Here is a 16759-nt window from a genome sequence, read left to right on the forward strand (position 1 = left end):
GTCCGACAATTAAGTCATGAAGACGATACACATTCTTTGCATTAGTATCAGCATTCTGATTAATCAAATTGTGTTTTCAGAAACGAAATTGCATGTTGGTACTCGTGATTTTAGGTTTGATAACACAAATTTTGCGGACACTGCTTTTCTCGTCAAAGAAGCAACACACGAACTGGCATGTTTTCGGTCGTGTGTCAAACACGAACTCTGTAGATCCGTATCTTACAATGTTGAACGTAGTGAATGTCATCATTTTGTTGCAGATTTTTCCAAAAAAACAGTGTCAGGAGTCATGCAGGCACATTGGCATTATTATAATAGTGAGTATTACGAATTTTAATATATTTTGTTAAGAACAAAAGAATATTGTTAGAAGTCATTTTAGTGTAGAATCATGGAAATGCTGATACAACAATAGTTTCGTCAAATTTTGGGTTTTTTTTAATAATATATGGACAATCAGCTTATCAATGTAGTAATTGGCGATAAATTTAACTTTTGAACGGGGATAGGAAAATGGGGAACTATTGAATAGTCATACAATAATCTGTTTTAACCGGCTTTTACATTTACAATTTTCCAAGGCGTTGATATTACCCCTACAAGTATTTACCTACAAATGTGACTTTCTGATATAACTTATATTGTTTAAAAGTTGAAAAAAAGCCGCTTATTGTCTTATTTGCATTACTGTTTTGAAATTTTGCAAAAGCGTTATGGTTATCAACTCGTTTTTCAAATGACCATGATTTTAAAAAAAAATGGTACAAATGTTTACTTATCGCAATCTATAAAAAAAAAGCATCGATAAACACCCTGACAATGAATTTAACATGTAATCTCCCCCTCCCGTTATAGTTGTTACTAAAAAGAATAAGTATTTTCTAACCTAATATGCATGTATTTTTACCTTTTGACTACACATCAAAACCTATTGTCCCAAGATTAATTAAAGCTATCACTCGCAAATGGGCGAAGGTTTTAATTAGAAATTGCTAATGAGTTGATAGGGTCATGCACTAATGAGTTATTCTAAAACGGCTTTTATTCCTTGTAGTTCCACAATTTCAAAATCAATTTGGCGCAGTTCATTTCATTTGAAAGACCAACAGTAAAATAATACAGACCCCTGAGACCACAGATAACCACCGTTCCTTAATTTAATAAACGAAAACAGCCAATGAATAATTAATTAAAAGAACAAAACTCGAATTTATGTATTTGGCTGCATATTTGAAAAGTTTCATTTAGGGATCTTATTTTTTAAGTTCTTGGTAGAGATTCTTCATACTTTTAAGAAATAATTCCAAATTATCTGCCAAATATACAGAAGAAGATGTTTTCAAAATGCTGGAATTTTCGATCGACAACATATTTGTTCACTGTGGTGGACGCGGTTTCACGAGGCTGACTTTATAGTTGATTTAATCAAAAAGAAAGAATATCGTTTAGCTAGATCCTTAAACCTCAGTTTCCGCTATATAAATGACGTATTATCTTTAAACAATCCTAATTTCAGGGATTTGATACATCACATCTACCGCAAAGAACTAAGATAAATGATACTAAAGGATACTACAGACACTGTTAAGTCAGCCTCATATCTTGACCTACACTTAGAAATCTATGGTAAAGGAAAACAATTGACCAAACCTTACGACAAACGTGGTGACTTTTCAATTGTCAACATTCCTTTTATTTGTGGCAACATTCCTTCAGCACTTGTGCATGGATTGTTCATATCACAACGTTATGCCAGAGGTTACCGAAACAAGTAGGCTTCTGGGACAGGGTTATGTTCTTACAAGATTAAAATCATCACTACAGCAGTTTCATGGTCGTCATCATGAACTCATGGATCGTTATGGCGATGGCGTATCCATCTGCACCACAAAAACTTATTTGTTCAATGTGTCATAGTTTTTCTTTCCTCTTTCGTCCACCCCGGACGTGACTTTTATGAGCAACTGGATTACATTCTTTTGATTTTCACTACAATCTTGGTGCCCGTGATTACTCCTTTAATACAATTGTTTCTGATCTAATTTTTTCCTATATCATATCATTGTTTACAAATTTACTATGAAGACTTTATAGTGCTTGGTTTAGCTACCACTATCTTATCTGAGGTTTTAAATTTTCCTACTTTGCAATTTTTAAAAAAAATCCCAAAGCATTTAGATCTTGACATGTATTTTTGATTTCATGCTCAGAGGTTACTCCTTGAAACACGTATAAGTCATACCTGACTTCTCAATGATAATATTTGTGGCACTTGTGTATTTGACCAAATATACTGTATAATATGAGGCTGACTTTATAGCTGATCTTATCAGAAAGAAAGAATATCGTTTGGCTAGATCCTTCATTCTCAGTTTCCGCTATATAGATGACGTATTATCTTTAAACAATCCTAATTTCGGGGATTTGATACATCGCATCTACCCAAAAGAACTTGAGATAAAGGATACTACAGACACTGTGAAGTCAGCCTCATATCTTGACCTACACTTAGAAATCGATGGTAAAGGAAAACTATTGACCAAACCTTACGACAAACGTGATGACTTTTCATTCAGAATTGTCAACTTTCCTTTCATCTGTGGCAACATCCCTTCGGCTCCTGCGTATGGAGTGTTCATATCACAACTCATACGTTATGTCATAGCTTGCCGAAACTACGCAGACTTTTTGTATCGCGCTAGAACTCTAACAAATAGGCTTCTGGAACAGAGTTATGTTGCTACAATATTGAAGTCATCACTCATGAAGTTTTATGGTCGTCATCATGAACTCGTGGATCGTTATGATGTATCCATCAGCACCATGAAAACTGATTTATTCAACGGGTCATAGTTTTCCTCTCCTCGTTTGTCTACCCCGGACTTGACTTTTTATGAGCAACTCGGCGGGTGTTTTTTTGAAAAGCAGAGGACGCTAACCCTACCGGTGCACCTGGTCCATGCTCCCAGTTTTAAGTGGAGTCCGAGTTGCTCATTTACTTTTGTTACTTTGTATGTATGATTTTAGTTACTTTATGTTCTTTGTTGTGTGTGTCTGTTTTCCATGTCTGGTCTTTGTCCCTGGATTACATTCTTTTGATTACCGCTATAACCTTGGTTCCCTTGATTACTCTTCCTCCAGGAATAAGAATTTTGTTTTGTTGGTTGAATTATACTTTGTCACAAAGCCACATCTATTACATGTGATTTCGAACATAGTAAATATATAAATATATCTTAACAATTCCAGAATTTAGACCTAAAGATTGTACCGACATATACAATATAGTACAACGGACTGGCATTTACACAATATACCCTGACAGTTTTAACAAGTTTAAAGTATTCTGTGAAATGGAAAAAGCTGGCGGACGATGGACTGTACGTATAAATCTATTTGCCCCCTATGTATTGGCAGTGTTTTCAGTGTAGCAATGTTTTGAAAATAATTTTATTTAATCCAAAAATGATTACTTTGTTTTATCATTCAACTTCGGTACGCAAATATATCAATTCTGTATAACAACTTTTTTGTTGTTGGTTTGTGCGATTACTTTACATATGTATATGTGTGTACTAATTCCCTTCGCGACTTAGTGTTCATGTTTTTAATGTAAGAAGTCTAAAGAAGGTAACATTTAACAGAATAAATCAAACTATCTATTAATTCATGCACATTTTGCCAACCTGTGCCTCTGCAGTAGAAATAGTAAAGAATATTTGCAAATGATTATTTTTCTTTCCTACTCATACAGTATGCTTAAATTTGAAAAAAAATCCCAGTATTGAAAAAAAAATCAAAAACTTTAAATTTCCATTTGACCTTAATGCGTCTTTCGTTTCAATTGTATCTTATATTTTCGTAGTACACGAGTTTATATTTTTTATACCTTGAAGGTTTTCCAGCGTCGCATGGACGGAACTGTAAACTTTTACCAAGACTGGGAGTTATACAAACATGGATTTGGCTCCTTGAACACAGAATTTTGGCTTGGTCAGAATTGTTTACGTTTTAAATGTATACATTAGTTTTTTTAATATATGTCAAACAGCTTCACCCACTTCCTATCTTTATTTGTATACACTTTGGAGAAAGTTGTTCTGGACTTACGTTGTTGATGTATGTACTGATTAGCTGAAATGCATTCAATGCACCTTAGGGGAAACTCTTACAACAAACAAAGATTTTAAGATAATAAATATCCTTGCCAAATCCCTCGGGCTGTAATCAAATCGCGTAGAAAACAAATATAAAAATAATCTGTCTTTTCAAGAGGAACTTCCGACCAGATGTCATGTTCACTCAAATGCGTAAGTGTAAATCTTAATTGTAAGTAAGGACGCCACAATTGTTATAACACCGTCATTACTTGCCAACAATGAATTTATACTGATCTTTGAAAGAACAATCGATTGTTTTCTTTTTAACATCAATAAAGATTACCTTGCAATTCTCTTTCCATCAATCAAATCTGATTAATAATAATTCTGTGCATTTCCTTTCTCATTTGCAATAACTTTATTTTGATATCTTTTTTCATAAAGGAAATGAAAAAATATATTACATTAGCTTACAAGGAAACTACACTCTAAGAATTGATTTGGAGGACTTTGAAAACAACACAAGATATGCTGAATACACAACATTTACCTTAGGGCCTGAAAGCGATGGTTACAGACTTCTGGTCACTGGATACAGTGGAAACGCAGGTAGTCATACATTACGTTTATACAGTCTTAAAACGAAGGTTCGAATTCATGTTGTGCAAAATCAAAATACAATTACAAAGGTATAAAAAGGTGATTTTCAATTGATAAACAATAAAAAAGACTGCAAATTCAACACCATAATGTAAATCTACACAAAATTATTGTTTGAAGTACTAACCTTGAACAATTTATTTCTTTCACCAATCGTAGTGTGGTATTATTCAATTCAGGTGATAGCATGGAAAAGTATCAAAATGGCAGCAAATTCTCAACAAAAGACGTGGATAACGACGTTTGGCCCTCGAGCTGCGCTATCACATTCGGAGGTGCATGGTGGTATGGTGCCTGTCATGAGAGTCACCTTAATGGCCGCTACTACAGAGGAACAACTACGTCATTTGCCGATGGTGTCATTTGGCATCGATGGAAAGGACCATACTACTCACTTAAGACAACAGCAATGATGATAAGAAGAAATTAACCATCAAATTATACGATAAAGCATTTCTCTGCTCAAGTTTCATGTTTTATTTTTAAAATGAAAGAAAAAAAAACATATCTGCGATCAGACTGAATACAATCTCTATGGCAAGAATGTGAGAGTTATCTTATACGAAGTCATATCAATCATAGTGAATTGTAGCTTTTTTTTATATTTTGCTTTCGTCAGAGGTTTTCCATTTTAATATCTCGTTTGTTCATCACATTTTCATGGACTGAAATATGTTTATTAGAGAAGAAAATATCGCACTTTTAATAAAGAAAAATAATTATTTTTTTTTTAAATGAAAACATTACAAACATATTAGACAGATTTTTAAAAAGTGACCGTTCAGTATAGGGTATGTAAGTCTCGTCACATGACTCCGTGATTTCATGGGAATGGGTCCACATCTCCCATTCAAATGCATAGAGATTCGTCATTAACATAGCTTTCAGTTCAATGTTAAAAGCAAAATATATTTAGAAATAGAAGATTTTGCATAGTGATACAGCGTTTTCATTTCCCGGAAGTGAACAATAAAATACAGACCCCACTTCGGATTTCAATACGTTTTACATCTGAAATTCCGGAAGGAAAACAGAAACTAGAACGAGACTTACAAACCATATTCATCTAAAAAGGTAAACGGTCTGTATTTGATTGAATATCATATCATGGTTATACAATCCATTTCATTCTCAACTTGTAGTATAACACTAAAAACTTAATTTCTCGTTCATCCAAATTGTATGGGGCCACGATTATTCAACTGTATGGCACATGCACGGAACTAATCGAAGCATTCATGTAACAAAGTTGTATACACAATGAATTCGAAGTCATGTCATCTAAGGGTATTCTGAGAATGAATGCTCGTAGTACTAGTGAATACAAAAACTTCTACCCGATAGTAAACTTCAGAATATCATGTTTTAGCTCCGACAATGATAAGGTCTACCTTTCAAAAGCTTAATCCTGCAAACAAAACATGTTCTGTATTCATTTATTCATACCACAAAATAAAAGATTAACACTCTTGTTAAACATTGAATTGGTGAAATGCATTCAATCAATTAACAAAACTTTTTTCGAACCGTATAATAGTGTTTAGATAACCTTCTGCAGGAGAAATCAAAGTTACCATGATTGGAACTTTATTCAAAATAACATAATTTATGAATAACGACTAAACAAACATCATAGGCTCGCACAAGAAAGAACATGAAATAACCCAAAAAACATACACATGGAGATAAAAAAATAAATGCAAAAACTCATACAAATTATTGGAATGATTATTTTGTTTCCCTGCAATATTCGTTGTTTGTTGGAGTAATGTATCTCGCCATATCATTTCCGACTGGTCATTGTGTAAAAATTGAATTAAAGACATTAAATTTTCATTTACTTTTTCATATTATAACACATAAAAAGGTAAGATTAAATGCATACGAATAGGTCTAGAAATATCAAGTAGAAAGCAAGCACGAAGTCTTGTTTAAAGATTTCGTGTTTTTAAAACAATTAACCACATTTTAAAGAGTCACAAACATTTCACAAACACCATCAACAGGCCATGGATAGAAACTCATAATCATATGTGCACATTAAACTTGCCGAGATCTTCGGTCATTAATGTTACGTGTAGGTACTCGTTACTAAAGATTCTCAAAGGAATGATCTGATCGCAAATGCATGAATACCTCTCCGTCTAATAATCGGGCAAAATGTGTATAAGGAGGGAGTGGCAAAAGATGATTTTTCTAGGGTTACATGTTGAAAGTATAGCTCTGTCATTATATGGCTAAGGATATTTAGGAAATTGATTAAAGGCCTAGCCTACGTCTTTACTCTCTTGAAAGTCTCACCATTGTCTTATTACTCATCAATATCGGCTGGTGTCACATAAAAAGTGTGAAGACACTCTACACATAGATGATGTCATCCGTAAAGTAAAATCATCAGCAGTTTTCGAAGATGTGTGGACAAAATATAAAGACGACTCCTGAATCTGAATCCGGAATGCAATCATTGATAGAAAAACATGTGAAGAAAATACAGAAAAAGAAGGAAAAATTATTTTTTGGGGTAAAAAATAATAACACAAAGACTTCTTGACAAATTAAAGAAACAAGAAAATAAAACACAACCAGAGTTAGAGTCAATTGTAAATTAAAATGTAAATGAAATCAAAGCCACCACAAAAATGCTGGAATCAAATAAAACTTGGTGAATTATTAGGACTGGAGGAATTCATTAAGAAACATGTATTAAATTTCCAAACATTCATTGCAACAAAAACAAATGAAGCTAAAAGTTAAAGAATCAGAAGAAATTTTACAGATATTATCTGAAAAAGAAGCCACGGATAATACAGACATAGATATGAATGAAAAAAATCACAGCAGATGACACAATTTTTTAAATAAAATATCTGTGTGACATTAAAGTATCAAAAGAAAAAAAACATAACCATAGATATAAATAAACCAAACATAGTTCAGCAAAGTTGAAGACAAAATTCCCAAGACGACTGATACTTATAACAACAATTCAGAGCATCCTCCTGGTGTTGACTGGTGAGTTAAATGTTGTAGTAAGCATACTACACAGTAATGGTCAACAGAAATCTTCAATCAGATTTAATGGAGGAATAGGAGAAGTAGGTGATGTAACAGTCATCACCGAGGAACAATCTCCATCATAGATGTTAACAGGAGTAAAGTCATTAAAGGACTTCAGTTAAAAAGTGAAGTCACTAGAATTACACAAAGTGATGAACATTTATATTTCTGTGTACCTGGGGAAGGAATCCGAAAAATTAATATGGATCCAGAAAAAAATTTACAAACTACATGATGACCAGGCGGTTGATCATGCTTCATATATAGACACAGATGGCAACATGATATGTTATACCTGTTTTTTCAATTACAACAACAACAACAACACAGTTACTATCCTAAATACTTAACTCAGAGTTATCTTCACATTCAAGGATCACAATACAAAGTCACATCCCCATGACATATCAATGGATCAACATAATGATATTTTTGTGTATGATTAAAAGAAATTTTACTCATTTCAAGGGATGGAGATAAACATGAAGGTGTTGTCAATAAAGATGTTGGGTTGTTTGGTCCTGCGTGTGTACATTACGATAAAGTGACCCATCATCTAACTGTTGTTGGCGAGGTCTTTGTGGTTAGAATATTTACTGTATATTGCCTTTTTTATACAGAACCAACAATGAGATAAACACATTTTAATTTGGATTAGAAGGTAAGAAAATCATGTTTTATTTTTATGAGCTAAATTTTCAGAAATTTCACCGATATCATTTTTTTTACTTTTTTCTTGTAAGAAGATTATTATGTCTCTCCCACTTTGGTGGGAAGACATATTGGTTTTGGCTTATTCGTTTGTCAGTGTTTATCAGTGTTTATCAGTGCTTTCAGACTATTGAACCGAAATTCGCGATTCTTGGTTAGTAGCATAATAATTAAATATGCTTGTGCATATGTCAGGAATTTTTATTGCATTATTTTTTGTACGAGTTATACCTTTTGAACTCATAAATTACATTGTCATGATCAGTACAACTTCTCTGAAACTATTGAACCATATTATAACAGACGTGGTATGTAGCAAGAGCATCATATGTGGTTGTGCATATAACAAGGAAATTTGGATCCGAAAATCCGAATTTGTTGGAGTTATGTCCTTTTAAACCAAAAATCCTACTCCTCTGAATTACCCTGTCAGCGCAACTTCTCTGAAACTATTGAACAAAATTTTACTATACATGGTATATAGCAAGAACATGCTGTGCGTATTACTAGGAAATTTTGATCCCTCAATTTTTGTAGGAGTTATACCCCTTTGAACTTAGAAATTTGCCGCAAATCCCCATAAATTACCTTGTCAGCCTAACTTCTCTGAAACTACTGAACTGAATTTTACGAAACGTGGTATGTAGCAAGAAAGAACATCCTATGTACTTGTGCATATTTCAGGGAAATTATGATCACCTACTCTTAGTAGGGGTTATGCCACTTTGAACTAAGATATATGCCAAAATCCCATTAATTACCCTGTCAGCGCAACTCCACTTAAACTATTGAACGGAATTATACGAAACATGGTTTATAGCAAGAACATCATGTGTAAATGTGCACATTACGAGGAATTTTTTCATTCCCTTATTTGTTTTCCTTTTTCGTCTATTCCAGACTTGACTTTTTATTAGCAACTCGGCGGGTATTTCTAGAAAAGCAGAGGACGCCGGTGCACCTGGTCCATGCTCCCAGTTTTTAGGGGAGTCCGAGTTGCCCATTAACTTTTATAACTTTGTTTTTATTATTTTAGTTTCTTTATGTTCATTGTTGTGTTAATCTTTTTTTTTTATGTCCGGTCTTTGTTCCTGGATTACATTCTTTTGTTTTCCGCTTGAAACTTTGTTCAATTGATTACTCATTTGTTATGACCTTAAAAAGTTGCCAAAAAATCAAATAAAATAATTACCTAGTCAGTCCAAATTTATTACAATTATTATGATATGAATTTATTTATGATATGAATATTATGAATTACTGTCGTTCTACATCAAGTTTGTCAAACTGAACATGTATCAAGATGTATCACCACAATTTTGTTTACCCCTATTTTATGTACTTATTTTTAGCATTTTTGTGTTTCTAACTTTAACTTTATGTGTTAGTAGATGTTTTGTTAAATCGACAAATTTTAATAATTATTTTTCAAATATTTTAAATTACCATACATGTACCATATCAAATGATGTAAAGAGATTGGTAAGTGATTTTGTCATATGTATTCTCTTACAGAAAATTAAATTTAAAAAAAAAGGAAAAAAGTAAAACAAGTAGTAATGTAAATGCATGCACCATTATGGAACGCCTAAACTGTCTGATGAGATACACGTTTAAATATGTGTTGTCAGTTTTATATTACTTGCTGTGTTTTATAATTACATGTGGTCATTTTGCATTTACGTTATGTAGGTCACCTTCCTGAAATTACATGTACATTTATTATGAATTATTTCTTTATCACTGTGTAAACAATTGAATAGTGAAAGCGTATATTATAGTGTAATTTTACCATGTATATTCAGCCTTGAAATTCAAATTGAAATAGGAACTAGTAAATAAAAAGAATTAATTTCAGTTTACAAATATGTATTATCTGAAGTTTCACTACCATTAACCTTAGTCAAAAGAGTTTAAGAGTTTTGCAGTTGAAAGGACTTTTTATACATGTATAATAGGAACAGGTAAAAATTTAGGAATGTACATGTACTTATGGAACTATATTAATTATAGAATATTAAGTTGTGTTAGAAAATACAAAAAAAACTGAAAATAATGGTGAGTTTTCATTTGTTAATATTACAGGAATCAAATTCAAAAATCGTTACTGTATTCATTAAAGTTACTAACATAGAATCAAGGAGCAGAGTTAAACTCCCATGTAACATATTTGTCAAATAATTACGGTCTTCTTTTTATATATTTTTATTAAGCATTTTAATTGTATTGGACCAACTACATATGTTTTATAGAAGTATACGTATTGATATTTGTTTTTTAAGTGTGGCTATATATAGGAATTACGCTGTATGTCTGTTCTTCTGTGCACAGTTTTCTTGGTTTTGTTTTGTTTTTTTATTTTACAGGTACATGTACATGTATTTGTTTCTAGTTGAAGCAGTGAGCTTGTTTACGGTATTTCTTGTTAAATGCATTTCTCTTTGAGTAATATGTAATGTGTTTATTAACCATTACGTTCTGAGAAAGTTTCCAGTATTGTATTTAAATTATCTGTAGCTCTAAAGGAGACACATTCTTTTGAGCTCACCTGGCCGAAGGCCATCACTTGGTGTGGGTCGTCGGCGTCGTTAATTTCTTTTTAAACTCTTCTCCTCTGACACTATTTGACCAATTGGAACCAAATCTGGTATGAATGTTCCATGGAGTATCCTGCATAGAACTGATGTGGGAATTTTTGATCCGTTGAAAAAACATCGTCACCGTTACTAAAAATAGAACTTAGGGGATCAGACAGTAGTTTATCGCATATATCTCTAAAACCGTTAGGTTTAACGATATTCTGACATAGGGTAAACGTGTTCAGTATGGTTTTTTTGTGTGTAAACTTTATTATAATCTTTGAACAAAATTTTACAACTTATATTTTTGTGTGTGTAATTGTATTACAAAAAATTATGGATTTTAAACTCAGTATGACAATAAATTAAAAGCATGTCAAATTCGATGTTTCAATCATTTTTTTTTTATTCAAAGTAAGTGTAAAATATTGTCCTGAAATTTTGCTTGCCAATAATTTATTTAATTGTGAATAATGTTTAAAGAGAAGGGTTATTGCCTTTGAATTTAACGTATTCATAATTTTACTTACATTTCAAGAAAATTTCATTTTTTGTGTGTAATTTGTCTTCAAATGCTGAGTGATGATGTATAAAAATAAAACATTTTACGGAACTCTTTAATTGTTTTCCTACAGGAGCTAGAAGAAATCGCCTTACCTACAGAGACGAGTTGAATTTTTTCTTGTCATCAGAGACTAGTTGAAATGCCCTTACTTTTAGATCATGGGATCAATGTTTTAGAATTGTTAGTCTTCACTTTGTGGTCATTTGCCTGGGTAGCATAAGATACATGCACAGACAGCATAAGATACAGTTGAGGAAAATGTGTTAATGGCTCGATGTATTTATGCGCGGTGAACGCTTGGAATCCAGAGAATGATTTAATGATGGATGTTACTTCCATGAGCTAGCACATTAAACAGTTTAGTTTGATGATTGGATCACGTTTACAACAGGTTTTTATTTACTTACCGGCCATTAACACCACCTTTACCTGTTTTTTGTCATTTTTAGTAGGCTTTGTCATGCATAGTTACGTTCACCTATGTCTGACCAATTAGTATAATGTCCTGCTTTCAAGGACCTTCCTCTGCTCCGTTTCAATTTTCGATGCAGTTTTTTCGAACGCCACTGAGTAATTAGTATTTGGCCAATCGGGAAACAGAATTGCAATCAGGTGACTTGCGTTTCCATAGAATTTCGTCTTTAAGGTCAAAGGACAAAACGCGAACTATACCGACTGCGTCAGAATAATACTTTGACGCAGGGAACTCTAATCAATTACTTTGTTTAATATCTCCCTTTAAGGTCGCTTTCCCAATAGCAAAATCAAAGTACTTAATCAATCGATATCGATCGTCTGAATTTTTACACTTCAATTAAGTCGAGTTGCAAAAATATGGAATAAAAAGAAATTACGAGGATTGCATTTAAAAATAAGTTAATTGTTGTGAATAGTTAATACGGATCTCTTTAAAAAAAAAATAGACGACGGTAATTCTCGCTTTGTTGATATCCATATTTGATTAAGATTTTATTTGTGTGATTACTGTGCTGTTTCGTATTTCAATTATTTTTTTTTTGTTTAACAAGTAAACTATTTCTAATTATTCAATACATGTACAAAAAAGATTATGCCATAAATAAAAGTGATTAAAATGTAACGATAATAAAGGTTCTACTGTAAATCAGGTTATCAGGCTAGGTTAAAAATAGTAATCAGGCAGTAAGTATGTTTGTGACTATGTAGAAGTAGATTTATTAAACATTGAGTTGGAAAGATACTCGTATTAATTAGCCAACCTAATAACAAGGCAACGAAAAATGGTGTCAGGTTAATTGACTGAATGAATGCACATAATTATTATGAACAATAATCTTTGATACCCAATAGAAAACGTATGACAAGATTTCTGACACGTTGAACATTGTAAACAAAGGATCAAAATAGCCGATGACGAAAATCTTCAACCTCAATTCGTGCATGTGCTCATGAACATTCCATTTCCTACGAAACTAGAAATGAAAGGGGACGTTGACTCAAACTGGAAAAAAGTTTAACAGAGTTTGGGAAAATTATGAAATAGCATCTAGTCTTAAGACAAAGGAAACGAGATAAGAACAGAAACATTTCTCACTTGCATTGGCACTGAAGCCCTTGAAATCTACGATGGTTTAAAATTTGACAATGAACAAGATAAAATAATTATAGATACTATACTTTCGAAATTTGAGGCATTTTGCATTGGTGAAACCAACAAAACCTATGAACGTTACAAATTAAACAAAAGAGATCAAGAACAAAATGAAAGCATAGACACCAAAGTAGCATCACCAAGAACATTATCGAAAACTTTATGGCGAAATTGACGAAAGTTGAATCAGAGACAAAATACTATTGGCATTAAAGAGAACGCAATAAGTAAGACGTTACCACAATATCGGTTGCAGTATCGGTCATAATTTGGGTAAAAAACTCTCTACCGGATATTGAACTACTTATGCCACCCAACTCATTTAGTAATAAAAAATTAACAAAAGGTTTTGTTCAGAAGGAAATTTCTTGAATGTGTACTGCAAAGGCTACATGATTAGACAATGTATCTGTTAAATTGCTTAAATCAAAATTAAAATCAAATGGTATTGTAGAAGTTTTAACATTTATTTTGAACTTTTAAATTGATACAAACTTTGTGGAAAATGACTGGAAAAATGCCAGGGTTACTCCTATATTCAAATCAGGCGATGAACATATTATAAACAACTGTAGACCAGTTTCGGCATTGACAATTGTAAGCAAAATTCTTGAAAGACGTGTCTTCAATACATTTTATGAATATTTGTCAAATAATCAATTAATAACTGCAAGTCAAACCGGTTTCCAACCATAACACACTCTTGTGAGACGGCATTAAATAGTTTAGCTGATCATTGGCTCAAGCATATTGACGATGGTAAATTTACAGGTGTATTATTTATTGACATGAATAAAGCATTTGGCACTGTTAACCATGATGTTTTATTATTTAAATTGAAATCTTTTGGTGTTTGTGAAAATTCTATTTTTGTGTTTAAGTCATTTCTCTCTAATAGAGAACAATGTGTTGGCTGGAAAAGTTTTTTTTTTTCAAAGCCTAAGAGTATATTCTATAGGTGTTCCTCAAGGTTCAAGACTTGGCCCACTATTATTCATATTGTATGTAAATGATTATCCAAAATGTTTAAAATTTTCATATGCTACTATTTTTGCGGATGACACTTCACAGGATGTTTCAGATAAGTCGATTGATTCGATTGAGAATAAATTAAAAGCAGATCTTTATAATTCAATGCAATGGATGAACGCCAATAAATTAACAATGAATCTTAAGAAAACAAGTGTATGTTAATAGGTACAAAACAACTGTCAAATGTAGAAAAATGAATATTGAAGTTAAAAATATTGTAATTGAAACTGTTAATGTTGCTAAACTGTTAGGAGTAAACATTGATTGTTCATTGTCTTTGTCATATCATATTGATTGTTTAACTAAAATATATCCAAGAAAATAGGAGTATTGAGATGTTGGAAATATTTTATGTCTAGTTCTGCATTACTTAAGGTATATGACACTGCAATTTTCCCACATTTCAATTATTGCTGTACGATCTGGTCAGGTGCAAAAATGCTTCCAATATTGACAAAAATTTTAAACTACAAAAAGGGCTGCTTGGATTATTTTGAACGAGCAAAATTTTATGACACCATCTGCTGAACTTTTGAACAGGTTAAAATGGATGCCATTGTCAGATTATTTTGTTTATAGAAAGGCAATTCTTGTTTTAAATCAATAAATCAAATGGTTCCAGATTAGTTAAATATATTTAAATATGTTCACCAAGCTAGTTCAAGATCAGCAAGACAAAGTACCCAAAATTTATTATATGTTCCAAAATCAAAAACAGAGTATTAAAACGATCTTTTATTATTTCTGGTAGCTATCTACGGAATGATCTGAATGAAACTTTAAAAAATGTACAACCATAGAATCTTTCTAAAAAAATGTATTTACAACAATATTATGGTCATTAGTTTAATTTTATTGCTAGTTAAACATTGTTTATATTTTACTGCTATATTGTAACTTTTAAAATTTATGCTGGATATATGTATATAATGCAGGACCATATTGTAAACTAGTTATGTAACTAAATATGTTATCATGTTTAAATGAAAGAGATTATTATTAATACATCTCCAATTAGAGACTTATAGAGGTCGGAAAACGAGTTCATTTGGAATAATGATGTACATGGCAAATGTCTACAAAGGCTACAGAATGTTTTGATATCCGCACCTGTTCTTAAGTAATTTGATCCGTTGAAGGATACTGTGGTTCAGTGCCATGCGTCAGAAAGTGGATTATGAGCTTGTATCATGCATGAAGATAATCCTATTGGATATGCATCACAAACAGAATGCAATTATGCACAGAATGAAGGAGCTCTTAGCTATAGTATTTGCGATGGAACGATTTGAAAATTATGTCTATGGTAGACACTTGAAAATTAAATCTGATCACAAACCCTCGGAAATTATCCGGAAGAAAAGTTTGCTAAGTGCGCCGAAGCGACTTCCAAGAATGCAACTGGTCCTTAAAAGTTCTACTCTACTGTAGAATACAAAAAATGAACTTAGATTTATTTAACCGATACACTAAGCAGAGCACATCTCAAAGAGAGCATGAAGTTGTGCTTTGACTAGATCGTTCGCAAGTTGAAACCGAAATTGAATCACATAACATGACTCAATATTTAGCCGTTACTCAGTTTAACCAGGAAACGGAAAATGACAATTAACTTTGTGTTGTAAAGCAATACTCAAGGGAACCAAGGTTATAGCGGTAATTTAAAAATGTGATCCTTGGAAAAAGACCAGACATGGAAAACAGACATACACAACAAAGAACATAAAGTAACTAAAATCATACATACAAAGTGACAAAAAAGCAAATGAGCAACTCGGAGTCCACTAAAAACTGGGAGCATGGACCAGGTGCATCGGTAGGGTAAGCATGCTTTTCTAGAAACACCCACTCATAAAAAGTCAAGTCCGGGTAGTCGAAAGAAAAAAGGAAAACAATGACCCGTTTAAAACAAAATCAGTTTTCATGGTGTAGATGGATACACCATAACGATCCACGAGTTCATGATGACGGCCATAAATCTTCCAATGTGATGACTTCAATCTTGGACTCCACTAAAAACTGGGAGCATGGACCAGGTGCACCGGCATGGTAAGCGTCCTCTGCTTTTCTAGAAACACCCACCGAGTTGCTCATAAAAAGTCAAGTCCGGGGTAGACAAACGAGGAAAGGAAAACTATGACCCGTTGAATACATCAGTTTTCATGGTGTAGATGGATACACCATAACGATCCACGAGTTCATGATGACGGCCATAAATCTTCCAATGTGATGACTTCAATCTTGTAGCAACATAACCCTGTTCCAGAAGCCCATTTGATAGAATTCTAGCACATACAAAACGTCTGCGTATAACTTATGAATTTTGTTATGAACACTCCATACGCAGTTGCTGAAGCTATGTTGCCACAGATGAAAAGAAAGTTGACAATCCTGAATGAAAATTCATTGAAGCGGGTGATTA

The 16759-nt window shown here is 32.7% G+C and overlaps 1 protein-coding gene across 1 annotated transcript; it reads left to right on the top strand.

Moving 5' to 3' along the window:
• On the top strand, nucleotides 1-5528 carry LOC148621415 (microfibril-associated glycoprotein 4-like). The gene is made up of 5 exons (XM_088573996.1): nucleotides 1-320; nucleotides 3253-3383; nucleotides 3900-3996; nucleotides 4548-4712; nucleotides 4943-5528. Exons 1-5 carry the CDS (start codon nucleotides 17-19, stop codon nucleotides 5191-5193), a joined length of 948 nt encoding a protein of 315 aa, XP_088430122.1. The 5' UTR covers nucleotides 1-16; the 3' UTR covers nucleotides 5194-5528.
• Nucleotides 5529-16759: the final 11231 nt, after the last annotated feature.

Source organism: Perna viridis, chromosome 3 (assembly GCF_037379345.1).
Source record: "Perna viridis isolate PV_CMFRI_1.1 ecotype Kerala chromosome 3, ASM3737934v1, whole genome shotgun sequence".
NCBI classification, from domain to species: Eukaryota; Metazoa; Mollusca; class Bivalvia; order Mytilida; family Mytilidae; genus Perna; species Perna viridis.